The 21,897-nt window shown below is 38.4% G+C and overlaps 1 protein-coding gene across 1 annotated transcript in view; it reads left to right on the forward strand.

Annotated features, from left to right (window-relative positions):
- Positions 1 to 1,982: 1,982 nt before the first annotated feature.
- The window catches only part of PARPBP (PARP1 binding protein), a gene marked incomplete at both ends in the record, with an annotated part of 43,751 nt that continues 23,836 nt past the window's right edge, over positions 1,983 to 21,897 (forward strand). Inside the window, 5 exons of the mRNA XM_079532508.1 lie at positions 1,983 to 2,132; positions 5,389 to 5,619; positions 8,307 to 8,411; positions 10,113 to 10,283; positions 13,227 to 13,381. Coding sequence (XP_079388634.1) covers positions 1,983 to 2,132; positions 5,389 to 5,619; positions 8,307 to 8,411; positions 10,113 to 10,283; positions 13,227 to 13,381 — 812 coding nt within the window. The remainder of the gene's footprint in view (positions 2,133 to 5,388; positions 5,620 to 8,306; positions 8,412 to 10,112; positions 10,284 to 13,226; positions 13,382 to 21,897) is intronic.

A 21,897-nucleotide genomic window follows, 5' to 3' on the forward strand; every position in this document is an offset into this window, starting at 1 on the left:
AGAGACCACTGTCAGGTCTCCCTCAGAGCCTCGTATTCTCCAGGCTGCACAGCTCCAACTCCCTCAGCCTCAGCGAAAACCAACTTTAGGCTAACTTTAACTAAAAAAAAAACAAAAAAAACAAAACAAACAAACAAACAAACAAAAAAAAAAACAACCAAACAACAACAACAAAAAAAGCCTGCTAAAACATGCTGCTAGCTGTACTCTTTACGGAATCACCACACGGACAACTGCGCCGCGCAGGTGCTCGTTAAGCATCCCCTCACACACACACACACACACCTCCCTGCTTTTCCCTTCAGGGCTCAGGATAGCTCGCTAACAACATGTGGCCCCACAATTCTACAGGTGCTCAGGAGACGGCCCAATCTCCTCTCCACGACCCGCTCATCCCCAAGGCAGGTCCGAGCATCGCTTTTCTCTCCCCCTCCCACACCAAGTCCCCCTCCCCCTCCCCCTCCTCCCGCGCGGCCTCACACACACCTCCGCAGCCCCAGCCGGCCATACACACGCTACTCCCGCCAGCCAGCACCTCCCGCCCACGGGCTGCCGTGTGCTTCCGGGTCAGGGCTCGCGCTTTCTATTGGGCATCTGCCGAGGGTTTGAATGAAAATCGCCGATAGAGGCTGGTGGGCCTTCTGAGCGGCTGGTGAAGTGCTTGGTCTCGTTCTCCTGGTTGTGCAGGTAGTGGCTATAGGCGAGCGGGAGCGCTTTAGCCGGCTGAGAGAGGCTTGGGTGTGGAGTAAACAGCTTAACTTACTTAAAAGGGGAGGGACTCTAGCGAAGCGTAGCAATAGAGCGATTTTAAATCGAGAGAGGGGAGGTTTGGCTTAGAGGGAAATTTTTCTCTCAGGGGATGGTGAGATACAGCCTAGAGAAGCTGTGGGTGCCCTGGCCCTTCAGGTGCTTAAAGCTGGCTTGGATGGGGCTCTGGGCAGCCTGAGCCGCTGGGTGGCAACTGAAACTGGTACAGAAACTCACTGTCAAAGGGAATAGCAAATATGATGACTTAAGGAAAGGAGCATTGAAAAGGCTTTGTATGGAGGCAACAAAAATATTCAGAGGTGTCTTCGATAATAAGTTGTAAAAACAATACTGAATCTCTTGCTTAAGAGATTCCATACTAATAGATGCTGGTCTGAATATGGTGTGGTGAATATGAAAGGTGCTCTCTAGAGGCATTCAGGCTGTCTCTGTAGAGTTCTGTCAAATTACTGATATTATCATAGAATGGCCTGGGTTGAAAAGGACCACAACGATCATCTAGTTTCAACAACCCTGCTATGTGCAGGGTCGCCAACCAGCAGCCCAGGCTGCCCAGAGCCACATCCAGCCTGGCCTTGAATGCCTCCAGGGATGGGGCATCCACAGCCTGCTTGGGCAACCTGTTCCAGTGCATCACTACCCTCTGTGTGAAAAACTTCCTCCTATTATTTGACCTAAACCTCCCCTGTCTCAGTTTAAGACTATTCCCCTTTGTCCTACCACTATCCACCCTGGTAAATAGCCATTCCCCCTCCTGTTTATACAGAATCACAGAATTGTAGGGGTTGGAAGGGACCTCCAGAGATCATCGAGTCCAACCCCCCTGCCAAAGCTCCCTTCAAGGATTGAAAGGCCACAGTGAGGTCTCCCTGGAGCTTTCTCTTCTCTGAGCTAAACAAGCACAGTTCCCTCAACCTTTCCTCATAGGAGAGGTGCTCCAGCCCTCTGATATTCTTTCAAGTTAGTAAATGCAAGAAGGACAAGAGGTCTTTATGAACATATCATTCATAAGCACTCTCTACCCCTTTTCCTGGTAGTTATTCCATTGTTAGTGAGGTAAGTCTTGCTAGACTATTTTTTTGTGGGATGAGTTTATTTTGTGGATTTGATATGGAAGAGCAAACTATAGCACACAGCTTACGGTGACATGTATAGGCCTCTCGTATATTTATATTCACAATTATTTCTCTTAATTCTGTGTTCTACTCTAGGCAATGACTTCTTTACAGCAAAAGATTTTAAACTTAATCAAACATTTCAGAAGACAATGGCCCTTGTTTTCAAACTCTGAAAGGACTACTGTATGTGGAGCTGATTGCATGCTGACAGCATTACAACTGTCCATGGCTGAAGTCAATAAACAGGTTAGCATTCTTTCTGTACGCTCTTGGGGCTTAGTGTGACTTAAACTTGGTTTGCTTACTAAACTTTCAGTTTATCTATTTAAAACAGTTGTTTTGGTCATTTCAGTGTTGTTTTTCATCTGAGGGTTAGATGCAGCAAGATGTTGTAAAATAATGATTAAGTACAAATCAGAGCTTACAGAAAGATGGGAGAAGTGTTTTAAGTTTTTTTTTTTTAATGTAAATCCTCAACTGTAATAGTAAACAATAGTGTATTTTGTCTGATTGCATAACTTCAATTCTGCAGCAGAGTTGGGAGTTGATATATGTGGGGTAAGGGGTTGTCCTGCAATCAGGGTGAGGAGAAAGCTGCTAGGGGTCCTCAGCCCTTGTGAGAGTGGCTGAAAAGACATGGGTGGTCCAGGAGCAGCAGCAGCCACCCATTTTTGCACAAAGGTAACCACGTGGAGTGTGAGCAAACAGGAAAGCTGGTTTAAGGCTGGAGGGTGCCTGCTCTCTCTCTTCTGGGACAGTCCTCTATTAAAGGAAACTTGGTGACAGTATGCTGCAATGGCTGAGCTGAGGTTGTAACCTTGGCAGGGTGGCTACAACCTTCACGTGCAGATGCATGCACCTAAATAGGCTTCCTGAGGATTTAAATTGCTACTGTCGTCTTTTGTTGTGGGGAGCTCCAGAATCTGCAAGTCCGCATAGGGACTGCGGGCAGAAGTGGATGTCATTAATACAAGTGTGCCCATCTCAATGAACTTTTCCAGTGAAAGGACAGGTTGAAAGAGGAAATTGCCAGGCAGCACTGAATCCTGGAATTGGAGAGTTATGTATGGTGTTTTGTTCTGACACAGGCTGAAAGACTGCCCTGACTTAAATCCCTGCAAGGGGAGGAAGCTTAGATAGCTTTCTGGTCTGGAAAAAGGAGAGGGTGTGGGTAATGATTCAGACTCAGGAAGGGACTACCCCATAAAGTTGGTTAAACCAACCACTTGTATTAGAACCAGTGCCATCAAAGCTAGATTTGATGGAGGAAGGGGAGTTGTTTTGAATGACAGAGAATCATAGAATTACCAAGACTGGAAAAGACATCTAAGATCATCCAGTGCAACCATCCACCTATCACCAATATTTCCCACTAAACCATGTCACTCAGTACAACATAGAAGCATTTCTTGAATGCCTCTGGGGTCGATGACTCCACCATCTTCCTGAGCAGAAAAGCCATAGACACTGTCATTATGGAGCAGCAGAAAAAACCTCAGAATTCCTCTAAAGGAACTGAGGAAGGCTTTTTAAAAAAGATAACACTGCTGATAGCCCAGCTGAAATGCCTCTATACCAATGCACGTGGCGTGGGAAATAAACAACATAAATTAGAATCGATGGAGCAATTAAAAAACTATGACTTAATTGTTTTCACAGAAACAGGGTAGGAAGTATCATGCAATTGGAATACTGTAGTCAGGGAGTGCAATCTTTGTAGAAGAGATAAGCAGGGAATGAGGAGAGTGGGTGTTGCCCTTTGTGTTAAGAAACTGATAGATTGCAAAGAGATGCCCTGATTTTATTTATTTATTTATTTTGTTCCTTCCCAGCTACTGGAACCACCCTACCAGCCCTTGCTGAGAGTGTCTTTGGCTCTGAACAGCACTGCTTAGCAGAAACATTGTTGTGTTATCAACATTTTTTTTTCTCTGAGAACCAAAAAATAGCCTCATACCAGACGCTCTGAAGAAAACAACTATGTCCCAGCTGAAACTAAGACACTGTGAAACATAACACTGCAATGTCTATCATGCAATAAAAGTCCAGAACGTTTTGGACTTCCTTTGGGTATTAGTCAGCTGGCATATGCTTATTGCAAAACATCATATTTTATTAATGTTCCCTTTAAAACCAGATACTCTTGACAGTTGACTGTGTAAGTAATGCAGTGCACTGTCACAGTGAGTGCCTGATGGTATAAGTTAGCACCTGGAGTGAAATTCAACTTGAATTTCAAATATTCTTCCAGTGCTAATATAAACTTTGCTAATCTCTGTCGGTCCTTGTTCTTGCAAGGAAAAGTTTTGATTTACTAGGTACCATATTTGAACTGTACTGTAATTTAGTTTGAAAAATTCTTCCAGAAGTAAGAAAATAGTGAGAACTTTTTTTTTTTCTTCAATGTACTATTGTTTTGATTTTCTTGAAGGTGATTACAATATGGTTACAAATTTAGTTTTTGGGGAAGTTGGAGTGGAAAACATGCTCTATAGAAAACGTATGACATTAATTTTCTTGCAATCTCTGGAGTAGCAGGCATGTTCATAGCACTGAATTATGCTAGAAACCACATGCAAATTTAAAGATGGCTATTGGGCTGATTTCTGAATTGGGGAGGTTAGAAATGTGTAGGTAGACCTGCATCCCAAGCCTTGTCTTTTGTTCCATTACCATAGCTGAGTCTAACTAGTAGCAAATCTCTGCTACTTTGTAATTTCACTTACATGCAGTAAATACAAGAGCCTGCATGCTGCCCTGGTTAAAATCTTCACAAGCCCAGGTGACCCACGGTTGCCACTACTGAAATACGTCTCCTACTGCCTCACTGCGCTCACATCCATTGAAAGTCAAAGAGTGCAATTTTCTCTGCATGGGATAATTCAAGACCTCTGCTTCATCTGCACTTCTGTGTCAGATGCAAATTTGTCAGACTGCCCCTCTACTGCCATGTCACACAGCAACAAAATGTAATGAAATACTGGCAGGAAGGTTCAGCCTCTACTGCCATACCACCGACATCTGCCTATGATGTTGTGGGCCAACAAAATAAAATAGGAGGCATTACTTTTGGACCTGCCTGTGCTTAGATTTTAATCCTGCCTGTCTTGATTTAATACATTCATTAGGTCTGTGGCAATAATATCAATATTACGTAAGAGTAGAAGTGTATTAGCATTGGAGGAAAAAAAAATAATTGATTTTGGTGTGTAATACTCCTGTGAAAATCAATATCTGTTTCTGTCAGCAAGGTTCAAAATATATGCCTGGTATTTTAGGAACAAGGGATCAGGAACAAGGACTGCAAATTCCAAAAAGTCAACTGTAAGGCAAAAGCATTGAAAGAATTGCAGTTATAAGTAACACTCCATTCATTACAAATGCAAATATTTAGATTGTAGTAGTTTTTCTTTGTAGACATATATGCAACTTGTTTTAAAGTAATTTTTAAAACTACTAAATATATAACATTAATTTTTTTTTTTTATTGTTGTTTTATTAGCACCATGGAGATTTCGCAGCATCACTCAGTGATGTGATGGAAACTTGGAAATATTTGTTACATGACAAACTAGGATTATTGTATGAAAACATGGAAGAACCTGAAAATTATGCTGACTTTAAAAGGGCCTATCATACTTTCTTAGCAAGCAGCAATATGTTAGATATAATAGACATATATCGAAAGTGCTGTGCTCTTGCACTTGTCTCTGAAGATGAAAGTATTGCCCCCGTAAGTATTTTGTTTGATTAATCTCTGATATTATTTTGATACTTCTGATAATGATTATGGATTTACAGTGCTTCTAAAGTATGTGCAGAAATCCTGAATTATTCACAAGTTACTTGCTTTTTCTGTGTGGAAAACAGATATGTTTAAATTATTAAATCCTTTTAAGACTCATAAGACCATTCCAAAAATTACTTCTTTCTGTCATCCTGCTGGATGTGTAGATCTCTTCTCCAGAAGTTTTTCTGCCAGAAAAAGGCAAACTGTAGAGATTTGATATGACTGGATCAAATCTTAATGATTAACGTGCTACGGAATTTTGGATATATCTTGCTATGCAGTCCAAATATATTTTTTTGTTGTTGCTATAAAAATAACATACTTTTAAACACAAAAATTCCTCCATATTCTACACGTAGCTTCATTTGATGTTTTTTGGGAAACCAGAAGAGATTCATCTTCAGCTACTCAGTCAAGCATCTATTGCAGTTTATTGCAATTCAGTTATTGTAACTCTGCACATAAGGCCATGCTGTAGGCTAGGGAAGTTGTAGTATGTAGTCCAGTCTGACAATGAAAATAGCACAAATTTGATTAATTTTTACCAGATCAAAATATATTGAATAACATATTAGCTGCTGGAAGGAAAAAAAAATTGAGTCCAACTGTTAGACTATTTTAGGACTGATCCAAAGTTAAAAACATGTCATTAAGAACATTATATAAATGCCTTTTAAACACAAACAGGCATGGAATGTCAGCCACCTCTTTAGGATTCCTGCTCCAATGTCTAAAAGTTTTTTGTAATTCATAAATTTTTTGTAACGTCTAATCAGTTTCTGACTGATGCAGCTTTGAACTGCTCTTGTGTGTCCTGTCACTGGATACCAGGGAGCAACCCCCTCTCCACTTCCTCTCCTCAGAAAGGAGCAATCAGATCATTCCTCAACCTCCTTTTCACCAAGTTTAACGAACACAGTGTTCACAGTTGTTCCTCATAGGATATGCCTTCCAGCTCTTTTAACCAGTTTTGTTGCCTTCTCCACACACAGTCAAGTATCTTAATGTGCTTTTTAGAACACGGAGTCCAGAACAGAATATTTGAGGTGAGACAGCACTAATGCTAAATATAGTTGGAGAATGACCCCTTTGATTGTTTGGCTATGCTGAGTTTAATGTACTCCACATTGCTGCTTTCCTTCTTGGCTGCCAGGGTATGTTGCTGACTCATGTTGAGCCAGCTGTCAACCAGAGTCCCCAGGTCCCTTTCTGCAGGACTCCTCTCCAGCCACTTGCGTCCCAGGCTGTATGTATGTCTGATATTACTCAATTCCAAAAGCAGAATCCAACATTTGATAAATTTCATACTGTTGCAAATAGCCCAATGGTTTTGATCAATGTAGGTCCCTTTTCTAGATGCCTTTTGTATCTTCAGAGAGTCAGCAATACCTACCAGTTTAGTATCATCAGTAAATTTTGGAAAGATGCATTTAACTCCGTAGAAATCATTGATGAAAATGTTGAATAGAACTGGTGTCAAGACTGAGCCTTGGAGAATGACATGTCACCAACCAGATGTAGTCTTTCTTTACTACAGCACTTCAAGCCCTACTTACTGTTCAGCCAGTTTTTCACCCAGCATACAATGTGCCTGTTTGTCTCAAACCTGGACAGTTTATCCAGAAAGACTGAGGGACCGTATCAAAAGCATTGCTAAAATACAGAAAAACTACTTCTACTGCCTTCCTTTTGTTCACAGGGAGATCTTATCATAGAAGGATATTAAATTAGTGAGATAATAATCTTCCTTATCCTGAGCCCTTGTGGGCTGATGATTGGGTTGTGTTAGTAGCAACTAAAAAACTTTGAAATATAAGCATGCCATATGAGTTTGATTTTTGTGCTCTCTAGAGCATGGAAAGGTCAAAGACAAAGGATTTTGATTAAAAAAAATATAAAAAAATAAATAAATTGTGGATTTAGATTCAACTATTTCTGGCTTGTAAGAAAAATAATGGAAAGAGTTAACTGTCTTCGTGCAGGAAGGTAAACTGAATTATTAGATAAAAACTAGGAAATAAAAAATAAAATATTTCAGTTGCTTTGAGGAACTCTTCCTATTGAGTCAGGAATAAAGCTGTGTCCGTGGAAAAAGTAGTCAAATACTGGAACAGACTCCTGAGAGAATATGTGAAATCTCATCATCAGAAATATCGAAACATAGAAATACTGTTATAAGATTCAGTGAGAGGTATGCTTGTAACAAGTTTGCCTGCTTCCTTAAACTGAGAGAACCTCTACTTAAACATTCCAATTACTGGATACAAAAGAAGTTACAAGGAGGATTGTAGTTCAGGAAGCTCTCTTTTTCTAATTTCTTTTTATAATGTAAAAAACTTGGGAAGATTAATGGGCTTTTCATATCTGTGGTGCAATGTTATCTTTTTTTTCCCGAAAGACAAGAAGCTGCTTTTAGTGCAAGTGTCTTACAGAAGATCTGTAAGTTAAATTGAGTCTTTACACCTGATTTCTGTCTAAACATTTGTACTTATGAAGACTAAAGAAAAAGTAAGTTTTGGGTCTCAGAAAACTAGCAAACTGTAAGAAATCATGGTTTCACTTGGTTTTAATAGTATTTCTGCTTTTTAGTCACCTTCATATTTTAACTGATTCAACTCATTTTATTGAAGGTTCAACTGCTAGAATTTATTTCTGGTGGAATGAATGTATCAAGAAGTAATGGTTCTGTTCTTCCTTCTACACCAGTCTACAGACAGGATCAGAACAGTGTGAAGGTAAAAATTATTTCTATCTTTTTTTTTTTTTTTTTGTAATGTTAAGTTTCCCATGTCTACACAATGCAATGTGATATGTTACGTTGTTTCCTTTTTGCAATTATTGTTATTAAAATATTGCTATTTTAAAAATAATAAACAAGTGTTTTCAAACTGTAACTCATCAGTGTGTCTATGGGGTAAGTACATGAACTTATACTCTGAAAGACAGTCCTCTTATGGCAGGCACTTGGTATGTAGATGTAATCTGTCTTTAAGTGCCTTTAAACATTTTTCTTCAAATATACTATCACAGCCTTATTAACTGAGAGTTAAATGATTTGCCTGATGTTGCCAAATGAAGTGCTAAGTGATGTAGACTTATTAGGTTTCATCACCTTGTTTTCATTAGCTCATATTTACTTCCTTATGGAAGAAATCTGGATAGCAACTGTAATGGTAGCTGTAGCAAAGCAAGCAAGTCTTGTTTATCCCAGTAGATGGCTGAAGACTTTTGGGGAACACTTGATTCAACCCCCCAAATAAGAATCTGAGAATACTGTATTGCAGTACTTGAAATGCTAGTGCTTTTGCCATTTCCTGGCTTACTTTACTCACCAGAAGTAGCAATTTAAATGCAGGGTGTAGATACAACTTAAAAAATAATTCTCAACATGTGAACAAATATTGTCCCAGCAACATGATATCAGGCTGAAAAATGTTTCAGTGAAATGCAGTTTAGTGCTTTTCTGTTTTTTCACTACAGTTCTTCCCTAGATAGCACTTCTACCACTAAGCTAATGGCTTGCTTGACATTGGCATGTGTAGAAAAAAATATTCCTTGCCCTTTTTTTCTTTTTCTCAAATCTATCCTCTTAAGCTGTTACATCTATATATTTTTGAATTCCTGTTGAATAAGAAAAAAACATGTAGCAAATAAAGCTTTTCTCATTAGTTTTCTTTTCATCAATAGTCGTTTTTTCTTTTTTTTTTTTTAATTTTTAAATGTAAATTTTTCAGTTCTGGGACTGTTATTCTTACAGGATCCTGAACAGTGCTGCAATATAAGTAATTATATTGATATAATTTGATTATGTGAGTGGAGTTGGATATAAAATTCTAATTCTTCAATCAGTGAGACTTCTATGATTGATATCCCTGGGAGTCAAGGGGAAAATTAGTGAATCTGAGCTGGAGCTGGTGAGGTGATGAAAATTTTAGCCTACTTGAAATTAATGTAAATCCTTTATGTGGTTTCACGGTATTAGAATTTTACTTTGGGATGTAAAAGGAACATCTGTTAGGAGATCTCTAAGCAGAAATAGATACCCAATTGTAATAGCTAAATGTCATAGAATCATAGAACATCTTAATTTGGAAAGAAAATTAGAGATCATCTCGTTCCAACCCCTTCCATGGGCAGGGCTGCCACCCACCAGATCAGACTGCCCAGGGCCCCATCCAACCTGACCTTGAATGCCTTCAGTGATGGAGCATCCATAGCTTTTCTGGGCATCCTGTGTCAGTGTGATTATTCAAGTATAATACACATAATTTTAACGCATATTAATCATGCTTGCTTTTGTCAAAACTTCCAGAATTCCCATACATTAAGTAATTTGAAATTATGCAAAGTGAGACACTTTTATAAAAGTCTTATTACTAGCACACATGTAATTTAGCGGCAGGGTGACTAATCAATGTTGATGCTTTTTTATACAGGTGATGCTCTTTGCCAAGAAGTGTTTTTATTCATATTTAAGCCTGCTGGTGAATTCTAAGGATGATCTGGCACTGGCTCGTATTCTAAACGTTCCTGACAGAGGACTTGGTAGAGAAGCCTTCACTAAACTAAAACATGCCTCACAGGAGAGAAAAATGTCAATTTTCCTGGTATGTGAATCCATTGAAACTTGCTGTAGATCAGATCAGAGATAATGAAATAGATTTATAAAAACATGAAATGTTGCTTTAGTCTCATCTGCAAGACTACCATTTGCAAGCCAACTCAAACACTATCATAAAGAGAGTTTCAAGGCTTAAAAACAAAGAAAACCAGCACAACAGATTTCATCTTATAAAGTAGATGATTGGTCATAAGATCTAAAGATACCCCAAAAATATGATTTCTGCCTGTGAATCTCTAGAATGCTACAATATGATCTGGTAAAAACAGGAATCTCTTGACAAAAAGAGTCTATTAATAATATATCCAGAGTGTTGCAAGTACATACTTTGGTTAAGTGGAAAAAACACAATTTTTCTGTGTATTTGTTAAACTGTAACCTAATGTTTCTTTGCACAAAATTCCTTTCGTAGAGCAATCTGAAGAAAAAAATCCAGTGCTTGATGTGTAGATGAAAGACCAAAATTTGGAGGAACAGTATTGCTGTTTTTTCGGCTCTGACTCAGAATATTTGGAGTGTAATACTTGCCATTCATTTACAGCTTGATCAGTCTTGAAACATTCTTCAAGATGTGATTGATATGGGATATTCTAGCTCATGTTATTCTCAAAGGCACAGGGCTGGAGAGAGAAAAAACAAAGCATGGTGTTCTCCCTTATACAGGAACAAGAAAAAATTACAGCATATAGTCCTCAGAGAGGCTTGGAGCTAAGGAATCTAATTTTGTATGTGAGGTGAATTTATAATTAGAGCAGTTATAGCCTGCACACAGCCATCTCGAAAATAGATGAGTAAGATTTCTTTCTCCAGAGAATCGATGTGGTCCCTCATATTCAGATAATCAAATTTTGCATATACAGTGGGATCTGTACAGTCAACAGTAGACCAAGGAAAAATAGTATGGGTATATAAAAGTCTCTCAAGCAGCTGCTCTATTGCTTCAGATTTTATGGTTTAAAAATATGGAAAATTTGTGAAATCTCAGTTGCAGGATTAATTATTTGAGCTCCTAATGCTCTGTTAAAATTGCATGTGAAAAAAAAAAAGTTGTGTTTGGACTGGATTTATTGCTTCTTCCTCCCAGCTGCCAGAGGGGAAACTTCTCTACTGTGTAAAGAAGTTGTCTTTTCTGGCATCTGTGTCTTGCAGAAAGTCCTGCAAAGCCAGAATACTTTCCATTGGAAGGCAAGGTCCTATGAACCATATTAATCCAGTGCAAAAGCAGGGATACTGGCAGGTTTATTTTCTTTGCTAGAGTAATTCCAGTTGTATTCTTTACAGTCCCAAGAGCTTTTTTTTAACTGTGTAGTATGAAATTAAATTGTATAGGTAGAATTAATATTGCTGTACCTGTCGAATGTTTTAGGTTCTTATCTTTAACTTTTTATGGAGAGATTTATTTTATTTAACTGTTGGCTTAAAATGTGAGGGGTTACACTCTAAAGTGTGCTGCTGTTGTGGTTCAACCTGGCAGACAGCTCAGCACCACACAGCTGTTTGCTCACTCTCTTTGCATTCCAGTAGGATGGAGGAGAGAATCAGGAAAAAAAAAAATAGATCTCATAGGTTGAGATTATAAATATTACTAAGATGGAAAAGGATGAGAGAAATAATAGCAATAATGATAAGAACATTTATGTATGCATGTGATGCACAGTGAAATTGTTCACCACCCATTGACTAATGCTCAGCCAGACCCTGAGCAGCAGCAGCTCCCCCACCCCGAATTCCTCCAGTTTTATATTTGCATGATGTCATATGGTATGGAATATCCCTTTGGCCAGTTTAGGTCAACAGTTGTGGTTCTGTCCCTTCCCAGCTTCTTGTGCACCCCCCACCCTGTCACTGACAGGACATGAGAAGCTGAAATATCCTTGATGCTGTACTGCTGAGCAGCAACTTAAACATCAGCATGTTATCAATGTTGTTTTTCTTCTAAAGCTAAAACACAGCATCATAGCAGACAATAAGAAGAAAATATGTTCTGTCTCAGTTGAAACCAGATCAATATCCACTTCTTATTCTGTATTGTTTATATAATACTCAAGTCCCACACTTTCCAATACACCCCAATTGATTACTATCACCTTTTCTGCCTTCTCAGAGAGAGGTATATATATAGATATAGATATCTATATCATCTATACCATCTATATATATATATGTATGCGCAGACATTGTTTCTATAGTCCTTAGGCCATTTCACAATGTTGTCTGTGGAGTTCACTTAATCTGTGACTTTGGGCTCCATCTATTGTAACAATCCTTCAGGACAAGAGACTTGTTGGATGTTGCATGCATCAACTAGATGCTGTTAAGAAAATCAGCTCCATCCCAATTGAAACCAGGACGACTGCTGATGGGACATCTCTTATTTTCAGTGTCTTTACTGTATATAAAATATAGGGAAACTTTCAGAATGGAGTATCTGTGATGCTAGAACCTTTAGCTATCTTTTTTTTTTTTTTTTTTTTTTTTAAAGAAAATTTGAATATTCATAGTATTTATTTCTACCCCTAAAAATAAATAAAATTCTGAAGTCAATCTTTGTGTGCTTGTATTAAATGTTCCTAGGTTGTAAACAACCCTCTAAATGTAACATTTGTCTTTGTTAGGTAAGTACAAACAGTTAAAGAGCAGCAACAACAACAAAACTATGCAATTCTAATAAAGTAGACGTTTTTTTCCAAGCTATCAGTGTAAATATCAAATCAGTTGGATCATTTTCGTTTAAGTTGTAAGTACTTTAAAGCCCAACTTTAAGTATTGGGCTTGCAAATATATACGGAGAAATGTAAACAGCTTGCAATTAAAAGGTATTCTGTTGGTTTCCATTAGATTTCTATTATTATCCAGCTGTTATGTGGTTTACGTATCTGTAGGAAGTCACTTCAAAATATGTTCATTTTCTAAATATTTCTCCTAATAGACGGCAACATCTTTTATCCGAACAGTAGAACATGGAGGAAAAAGCTGTGCAGCTTCATTATTTGATCCACTAAGAGTCCACCTAAAGGGGCTTTCTAACTTCATTAATTTTATTGACAAGCTGGGAGAAATTATTGGTGAAATCCCAGATCCAAGGTAATAGAATTTCTATTGTATTTCTGTCTCTTTTGAGCAACTTTCTATTTTTCTTGTTCGTCTGGCTTGAGGAGGGGGGGACAAAAGAAGATCTAATCACTTATTTCATAGTAAATGTTTAAATCTTTAATTTTTAGCTAGAAAAATACAAATATTTGGAAAACAGCTTGGATAAGCTTTTAGGTTTTGAGGCTAATATTTGTATTAAATTTTTACTAGATTGGTGCATGTACATCTGGTTAGTTCCTTAATTGTAAGTGGATTTCCAAAAGGCTTAAATCACGTGGGTCTGATAAAGACATAAAGATCTTTTAATTTTTCTTCCTCATTTATTACTCCTTTATGTTATAGCACTTTATTTACTTTTCTATAAAGGACTCCCTTGTCAATCATTTCTTTCATATTAAGAGCTGATGAATAATGACAGGCTATTTAGCTTTTCTGCTGCCTTATTTTTAACAACAGAAGCTAGCTGTATTAGTTATTTCTTGGGAAGGCTCTTGTGGAGCTTTTGGGTTTGGATGTTTCTGAAGACTTGAAGTTAATCTTTTGGGCAGGGTTATAAATGTAGGATGAATGACAGACAAGCATCAGTATAATAGTTATTTAAACTAGTAGGTGCTAGGACAGTAGGACAGTACTGGCTTTAGGGTGGAGCATTCTTTTTAAATAATAGAGGTTAGTAACATTTTTCATTTATAATCAACAATTTTTTTTTGTACAAAGTTTTAGCCAATTACCTATTATAGTTCTATGCTCAAAGATCTGTTTTAGTTTAAATAATCTGATTTATGTAGTTGTGAAAAGAAAATGTTATAGGACAACAAAAAGCCTTATTTAAATTACCATTCATATTCCTTTGAAGTTGGAAGTATTTCTGAAGTGTTGTTTTTTTTTTTTTTTTTTTTTTTTTTTTTTTTTTTTTTTTTCCCATGCAGTTTTTGTTTCACTTTTCAATGCTGCTTCTTGGTTTTTTCATTTGAACATTCTAGATATCAGGGACAATCCGTCTATGTCTGTAATCATTAAAGAAAACCTCTGACTCCACTTCTAGCATATGCTTTTTTCCTTATTAAGTTATGTCTGGCATTATACATTCATAAAAATGAGGAAAGAAAGTAACACTTGTGTACCAACTTATCTTTTAAGATGGAAAGACTACTTTCTGATTATGTGTGATTCAGTGAATTGTAACACAAAATGCCGTCTCTTGTTAATCACACCCTTCTGTTTAAAATGTGAGAAAAATCAGTAGTTGCTTTGGAAAATTGGAATTTCTAATTGGGAGAATTATCTTGAGCCTGGAAATCATTTTCAACATTCATCTGTTTATTCTATTGCTTTCTCTTTTTTTCCTGTTGCTGTAGCTGCTGCCCTTTTCAGCATTCTAGTTCCTTTTATAATTCTGTATAGATGATATGAGAATCTATACTATTTTACGACATATCTCATTAATATCAGACTCTGGCACATTCAGTAGATTACATGTATGTATGTAGTTGTCATTGTATCACTTGTCAAGAGCAAAAGCTATCTGTGCTGTATTTTTTTTTTTTTTATCTCTTGCACTTCGAATGGTTTTTTTAACTGCAAGATATATTAAAAAAAATACTGCTATCAGGTTTATATGTTTCTATATCTAGTAGCTAAATATTTGTAGGACAATTTATACAATTATATACCAATTTGTTGACTGTCTTCAAAGGAATATTCATTAGAATGCTGAAGTTCTTGAACTTAAGGATTGCAAGATTTGTGAACAGAAAGAAAGCTATTCCATTTTCTTTTTGCAAGTGTTTAGTAAGCCATGTGAGTGGGGACAGTCTGCATGACCTGCCTGTGATTTTACATTTATTATAAATTCCAAAAGAAGCAGTTTAACAAAAGAAATTTCTCTAATTCTATTACTACTGCAAAATGAAGAACAGGAGAAAAACAAACAAACAAAAAAACCCGAAGAACTGAGCAACAGTGCAGCAGAAGTTTTTAGTTGCTTACTCCTTAGGAACTTTCTCAGAAATCTGGGAGGATAACGAGCAATCTATGTGCGGCGTTGCTCTTTCTCTGCTGTAAAGGTCTTAGTATTTTCTGTGCTACAAAGTACACAAAATGTTTTTCTCATCCTCAAGTCATTCCATTAAGAAAGAAACTGAACAATAGATGAGTAGAACAGCAAAATCGTAATGAAACTATGATGTTTTGATTCAGGTGAGACACAAACTTTAAGGACATCTGGTAGCAGGAGATAGTATTAAAAAAAAAAATAAATTAATCAAAGAAACAAAAACAAACAAACAACAACAAAAAACAAAAACAAAAAACAAAAAACAAAAAAACCCCCACCAAAACAGTATTTTCAAGGAGAATTTGCTGAGCAGAATAAACATTCTTATAAATCTCTGAAATTTTCTTCTCATTCTCTAGCTGTGCAACATTAGAAGACATTGCTGAACTTTCAGGAATCAATAGAAGCATGAACATTCCTTGAAGTTTGGGGATGCTGTAAAGCTTACAACCCCTCAAACTATTTACAGATTCTGTACATCTTGGACAATGTTTATGAAGTAAATAGAGAACTTGCATGATCTACTTGTTTCCTGTCAAGAGACAGAAAAATTAAGTGTTGCATTTGCCAGTGGAGTGATTATTATCCACCTGCTGAACTGGAGGCTCTTTTATGATATAAATTAAAGCCTGCAGTACCCATCTATTTTTGAAATCCTTCTCATTTAGACCAAATGGTAAAATGCTGCTTACATCCAGGTAGAACATTTCTTCTATTTCTCAAATGACATTTTTCAACTTTATGAAAGCTTTGTGTGACTCAAAACTGAGTGATGGAAAAGTATTTGTATTATTCGTTGCTGCAATTTTTGCTTCATGTGCATATGAATATGTGTATACGAAAGTTATAAGTCCCAACTGGTTTCATAGAGTAACAAAGTTGGTAGATGGCAGATTTTTCTTCTCGAATTGGCCCTCACTTTGTTGTAAGTACTGTCCACTAGGTGACACTATTGCACAGCTCACAGTAGTAGCAGTTTAAACTGAACAGCTGTAGTAGGTGTTCTGTTTATCACCTTTGAGTGAGTGTGATGCTTTGGGCGGGATCTTCATATCAAGTCCATGAACAGTCTTCTACATTTGATTTACAGTTTGACTTGATCACATGTGTATTAGTGCATTAAGCTTTCAGAGGGTAGGGAAAATACTGCTTCTGGTGTTGCCTTTGTAAAGCTGTGATTGCATCTTAAAATACAGTAGTATTTAGGAGAGAATGTATATGAAGCTTTATTTGATCTTGTCCTGAATATTTGGATAGCTTTCACACAGCTCTGGAGTTTTGTGTTCTAAACTTGTGGGAAAGTTGTGCAAAGCACTGTCTTTGGAATTGTAGAATCATTATGGTTGGTAAAGACCTCTAAGGTCATCCATACCAATGTCAACCTGCTTTTGCTAACCATGTCCTGCAGTGCCGCATCCACGCATTTCTCGAACACCTCTGGAGACAGTGATTCGAACACCTTCTTGGACAGCCTGTGCCAGTGCAGTACCACTCTTAAGAATTTTTTTCCTAATATCTAACCTGAACCTTTCTCTGATGCAGCTTAAGGCCATTACCTCTTGCCCTCCTACTAGTTATCTGAGAGAAAAGGCTGACCCCACCCTTGCTACAGTCTCCTTCCAGGCCATTGTAAAGGGGATAAGGTCTCTCCTGGGCCTCTTCTCCAGACTGAAGAATCAGTTCCCTCAGTCACTTCTCATGAGGCTTGTTCTCCAAACCCTTTATCAGCTTTGTGGCTTGTTTTTGGGCACATTGAACTCAAGATCATGAAATAATTCTTGTGAAAGTAGCTTCAGGAAGCTTTTGATTCAACGTCCTACTCAAAACAGGTCAATTATGAGATCAGCCTAGGTTAGTTAGGGCTTTGTCCAGTTAAGTTTTGAAAACCTTCAAGGATGGAGACTGCAGCATCCTTCTTGGCAACTTGTTCCACTGCTTGAGTGTCCTCATGACAATAAGCTTTTTTTGTATATCCAGTTAGGACCTATCTTATTTCAGTTTATGCCTATTGTCTCTCTTCTGTCTGCTATCTGCCAACTGCCTGTCTTCCTCTTCTTGATCACTTCCTTGTGGGTATCAGTAGGCTGCTAGTGGATCTCCCAGAAGCCTTCTCTTCTCCAGTTTGAACAATCTATTCCTTTAACTTCTCAGATGACGTGTTTCCCTGACCATGTTGGCATTCCTTTATTAAACTTGCTTCAGTTTATCAGTATCCATTCTGGACTGGGGGGCCAAAAACTGGATGCAGCATTCTAAGTTCAGTCCAATAAGTGCTGATTAGAGAAGGATAATCACATTCCTTAGACTACTGGCTACGCTACTGTAGATGCAGCCAAAGATACTGTTGACCTTGTTTGTTGCCAAGGCACACTCCTGGCTTGTTTAGCTTGCTGAATGTGCACCAAGACTCCCAAGTTTTTTTTCCACAGAATTTTCTGCCCAGCCAGTAACATTGCAAGGGCATATCTCTTTCCAAGAATTTGCATTTCCTGTTGAATTTTTTATAGTTCCTGTCAGCCCTTTTCTCCAGTCTGTCTAGGTACCACACTGCATGGAAGCACTTCCCCATGATGTATTGAATGTTCTACCCAGTTTTGTGCCATCTGCAAATGTGATAAGCATATGTTTTATCACCACTTCTAGTTCACCAACAAAGGTATACAGACAGAATCACAGAATTGTAGGGGTTGGAAGGGACCTCTAGAGATCGTTGTGACCAACCCCCCTGCCAAAGCAGGTTCCCTACACCAGGTCGCACAGGTAGGCATCCAGGCGAGACTTGAACATCTCCAGAGAAGGAGACTCCACAACCTCCCTGGGCAGCCTGTTCCAGCCCTCCGTCACCCTCACCATGAAGAAGTTCTTGCTCACAGTCGTGCGGAACTTCCTATGCTGCAGCTTGTATCCGTTTCCCCTTGTCCTGTCTCCACGTACCACTGAAAAGAGACTGGCCTCACTGCTATGGCCCCCACACCTCAGATATTTATAATCTTGGATTAGATCACCTCTCAGTCGTCATTTCTCAAGGCTACACATAGAATCATAGAATGGTTTGGATTGGATTGGAAGGGACCTGAAGGATCACCAAGCTCCATCCCTTCTGCCACAGGCAGGGCCACCAACCTCCACATTGGATACTAGACCAGTCTTCCTGGAGCCCTGTCCAAGATGTCCTTGAGTACCTTCAGGGATGGGGCATCCACAGCGTCTCTGGACAGCCTGTTCCAGCGCTTCATCACTCTCCTGGTAAAGAACTTCCCCCGATATCCAACCTAAATCTTCCCTCCTTCAACTTAAAACCATTTCCTCTTGTCCTGCTATTATTTACCCTTGTAAAGAGTTGACTCCCCTCATGTTTATAGGCTGTTTATAGGTTCAGGTACTGAAAGGCTGCAATGAGGTCACCCTGCAGCCTTCTCTTCTCCAAGCTGAACAAGCCCAGCTCCCTCAGCCTGTCTTTATAGGGGAGGTGCTCCACCTCTCTAATAATGTTTGTGGCTCTCCTCTGGACCCTCTCCAACAGCTCCCTGTCTTTCTTGTACTGGGGCCCCAGACCTGGATGCGGTACTCCAGATGGGGCCTCATAGGGGCAGAGGGGCAATCACCTCCCTGTCCCTGCTGGCCACTTTTCTTCTGATGGAGCCCAGGATACTATTTGCTTTCCGAGCTGCAGGAGCACACTGCTGGTTCATGTTAAGCTTCTCATCCACCAGGACCCCTAGTCCTTCTCTGCAGGGCTGCTCTCAAGGGCTGCTCCTTCCAGTCTGTATATATGCTGGGGATTCCTCCGGCCCAAGTACAAAACCTTGCACTTTGTTGTGTTGAACCTCATTAGATTTTCCCAGGCCCACCTTTCAAGCCTGTTAAAGTTCCTCTGAATGGCATCCAATCCTTCCACTGTGTCATCTGCACCACTCAGCTTGGTGTCATCAGCAAACTTGCTGAGGGTGCACTCGATTCCATCATTGATGTAATTGATAAAAATGTTGAAGAGCACTCATCTCAAGATGGACTCCTGGGGAGCACCGCTCGTTACCAGCCTCCACCTGGACATAGAACCATTAATCACCACTCTTTTTCTGTTGCCTTTCAACCAATTCCTTATCCACTGGGTGGTTCACCTATCAAATCCACATCTCTCCAATTTGGATATAAGGATGTGGTGGGGGACCATGTCAAAGGCCTTGCACAAGTCCAGGTAAATAACATCAGTTGATTTCCCTGGAAAAGCACGCATGCTCTTCTAGTATATTTGTTTAGTCTTATAGTTTCATTACAGGATTTGAGGAGTGTTGTGTGGTATGGAGAATAACACATATTAATCTTGGTGCATGAACACACTGACAGAACACCAACTATGTTTCTGGTAGTAAGTTCTTGAGAAGATGTCAGGTGTTTTTTTCCAGGTGGCATCTCCTGAGGGAGGGTCATTTTTAGCTTAGTGAAAGAAGGCAGAGGTAAACATTTTTGACAGTGCAGCATAGGTACGTGGAAAAATACTTACCAATGGGATTATTATTATTATTATTATTCGCTGTGCTTCTATTGTGGATCTACTGAACTGCAGAACTCCAAAGGGTTTAAAGTAGTGTCTTCACCATATGTATTGTTCTGTGTGATTTTTAAAAAGTCAGTGATAAGGGACAAGTGCTTAAGTTCATTGTTTGGGGTGAAGTTTTTGAGTAATGGATTTTGATATAACTATTTCTTTCCCAGATATTTTAAAAATATGGATAAGTCCACTGATAAAATTTTATTGTTGAAATTTTATTGAAGATGAACAGCTATTTTTTTTTCATTTTTATGCAAATAACTTAGCTACCAAAAGTAGGTTTACTTTAAAGGCACAGTTACTACTCTGTTAGGAGCAATTCTACTTTTTATTGTTTCTTACTTCTATTTTCTCTAGTTTCTCTCCTCTCATAGGATGAAACTAGTTGAAAACCTGTTTTTTTGTTTGTTTGTTTTTTATGTTTGAGAATAGAACTAAATTGCTACACTCTTTGCCTAATTTCAAATTTTAAAAATGGATATCTGTTTATTTCTTAAATTCTGAAATGTTTTCCTAAATCTGTAGCAGTCAATAAGGCTGTGATTTCTAGCCCTTGATGCATGACTATGTCTTTGTAACCTATTGAAATATGTTTTATTTGAGTACATAAATTGTATGCCATCTCTTTTTTCCTCAGTCAGGCATTCTTATCTTAATTTAGACATCTGTTTTTTCTTTATGGCTACAAGGCAAATGAGAGAAATACTACGTGAATACTATACTCTTCTTTTAGTGCTGATTCATGCTGACGATAGTAAGTTGTTTCTTCTGTCAATTCTTATCAAATCTTAAATGTCATAGGTCTTTTGTATTAAACTTCACTGAAAAGGAGGATATTGAATAAACACACAGAACCACAGAATTGTAGGGGCTTGGAATCATTGAGGGATCAATGTAGGGATCATTGTGTCCAACCCCACTGGTTCTGTACAGCATGTTGCACAGGAAAGCATCCAGGCAGTTCTTAAATATTACCAGAGAAGGAGATTCCGCAGCCTTTCTGGGCAGCTTGTTTCAATGCTCCATCACTCTGACAGTGAAGAAGTTATTCCTTGTATTAGTATGGAACATCCTTCTACCAGTTTCTGCCCGTTGGCCCTTGTTCTACTGTCGCTCACCACCAAAGAGTCCACCCCCATCAACTGGTTTCCTACACTTTAGATGTTTGTTAGCAGTGATGAGATTCCCTCTCAGTCTTCTCCAGAGTTCTGACCTGAAATCTTCTAGAAGGTAGAATTTAGAAGGTAAGAACGGTCTTATTTCAGAGCCTTGTTCACTTCTTGGGTAGTTTTTCCTAATCAGATTTACCAAACTGTCATCTTAGCACGATAGAATTGTAATGGGATGGCTGTCTCCTAGACTGAGGGAACTCATAGAGAACAACTCTAAAGGAAGATGGGGGAAATTTGTAAGGGAATACTATGTTTCTGGTCCATGTTTTACTCAGTGCTGTCAGAAACTACAGAAGGGTGTTAATTTATTATTTCTGAAATTATGATCTTGAGCTGCTCATGATAACAAACCAAATTTATTTTTTTGATTGTTTTCATAAGTCTTTCTTGTTAGACATTTGACGGTATGGATAATCAAAGGTAAAAAGTGGCCAATAGGTGACAGTGATCAGCTGATCTAAAATATCTGGGGACTTGTTCATTTAAAAAAAAAAACGTTAACAAGGCATTAATTCTAAAATTAAACAGTCTGCCTGTGAAGTCTTAAGTTCAATCACCTGAGATGCATATGGATTGCTCTAAAAGTAATGCCTTCTATTTATTTCCTTGGACATTAAAACAGACTGAAAGAGCACAATAACACTTTCATAGAGCCAGTTCTCAGCTACAAAACAGTATTTTTCAACATAGGCACCTCCATTAGCTGTGCATTTTTGTCAGTGAGAAA

The sequence above is a fragment of the Tetrao urogallus genome (assembly GCF_951394365.1).
Source record: "Tetrao urogallus genome assembly, chromosome: 1".
Lineage (NCBI taxonomy): Eukaryota > Metazoa > Chordata > Aves > Galliformes > Phasianidae > Tetrao > Tetrao urogallus.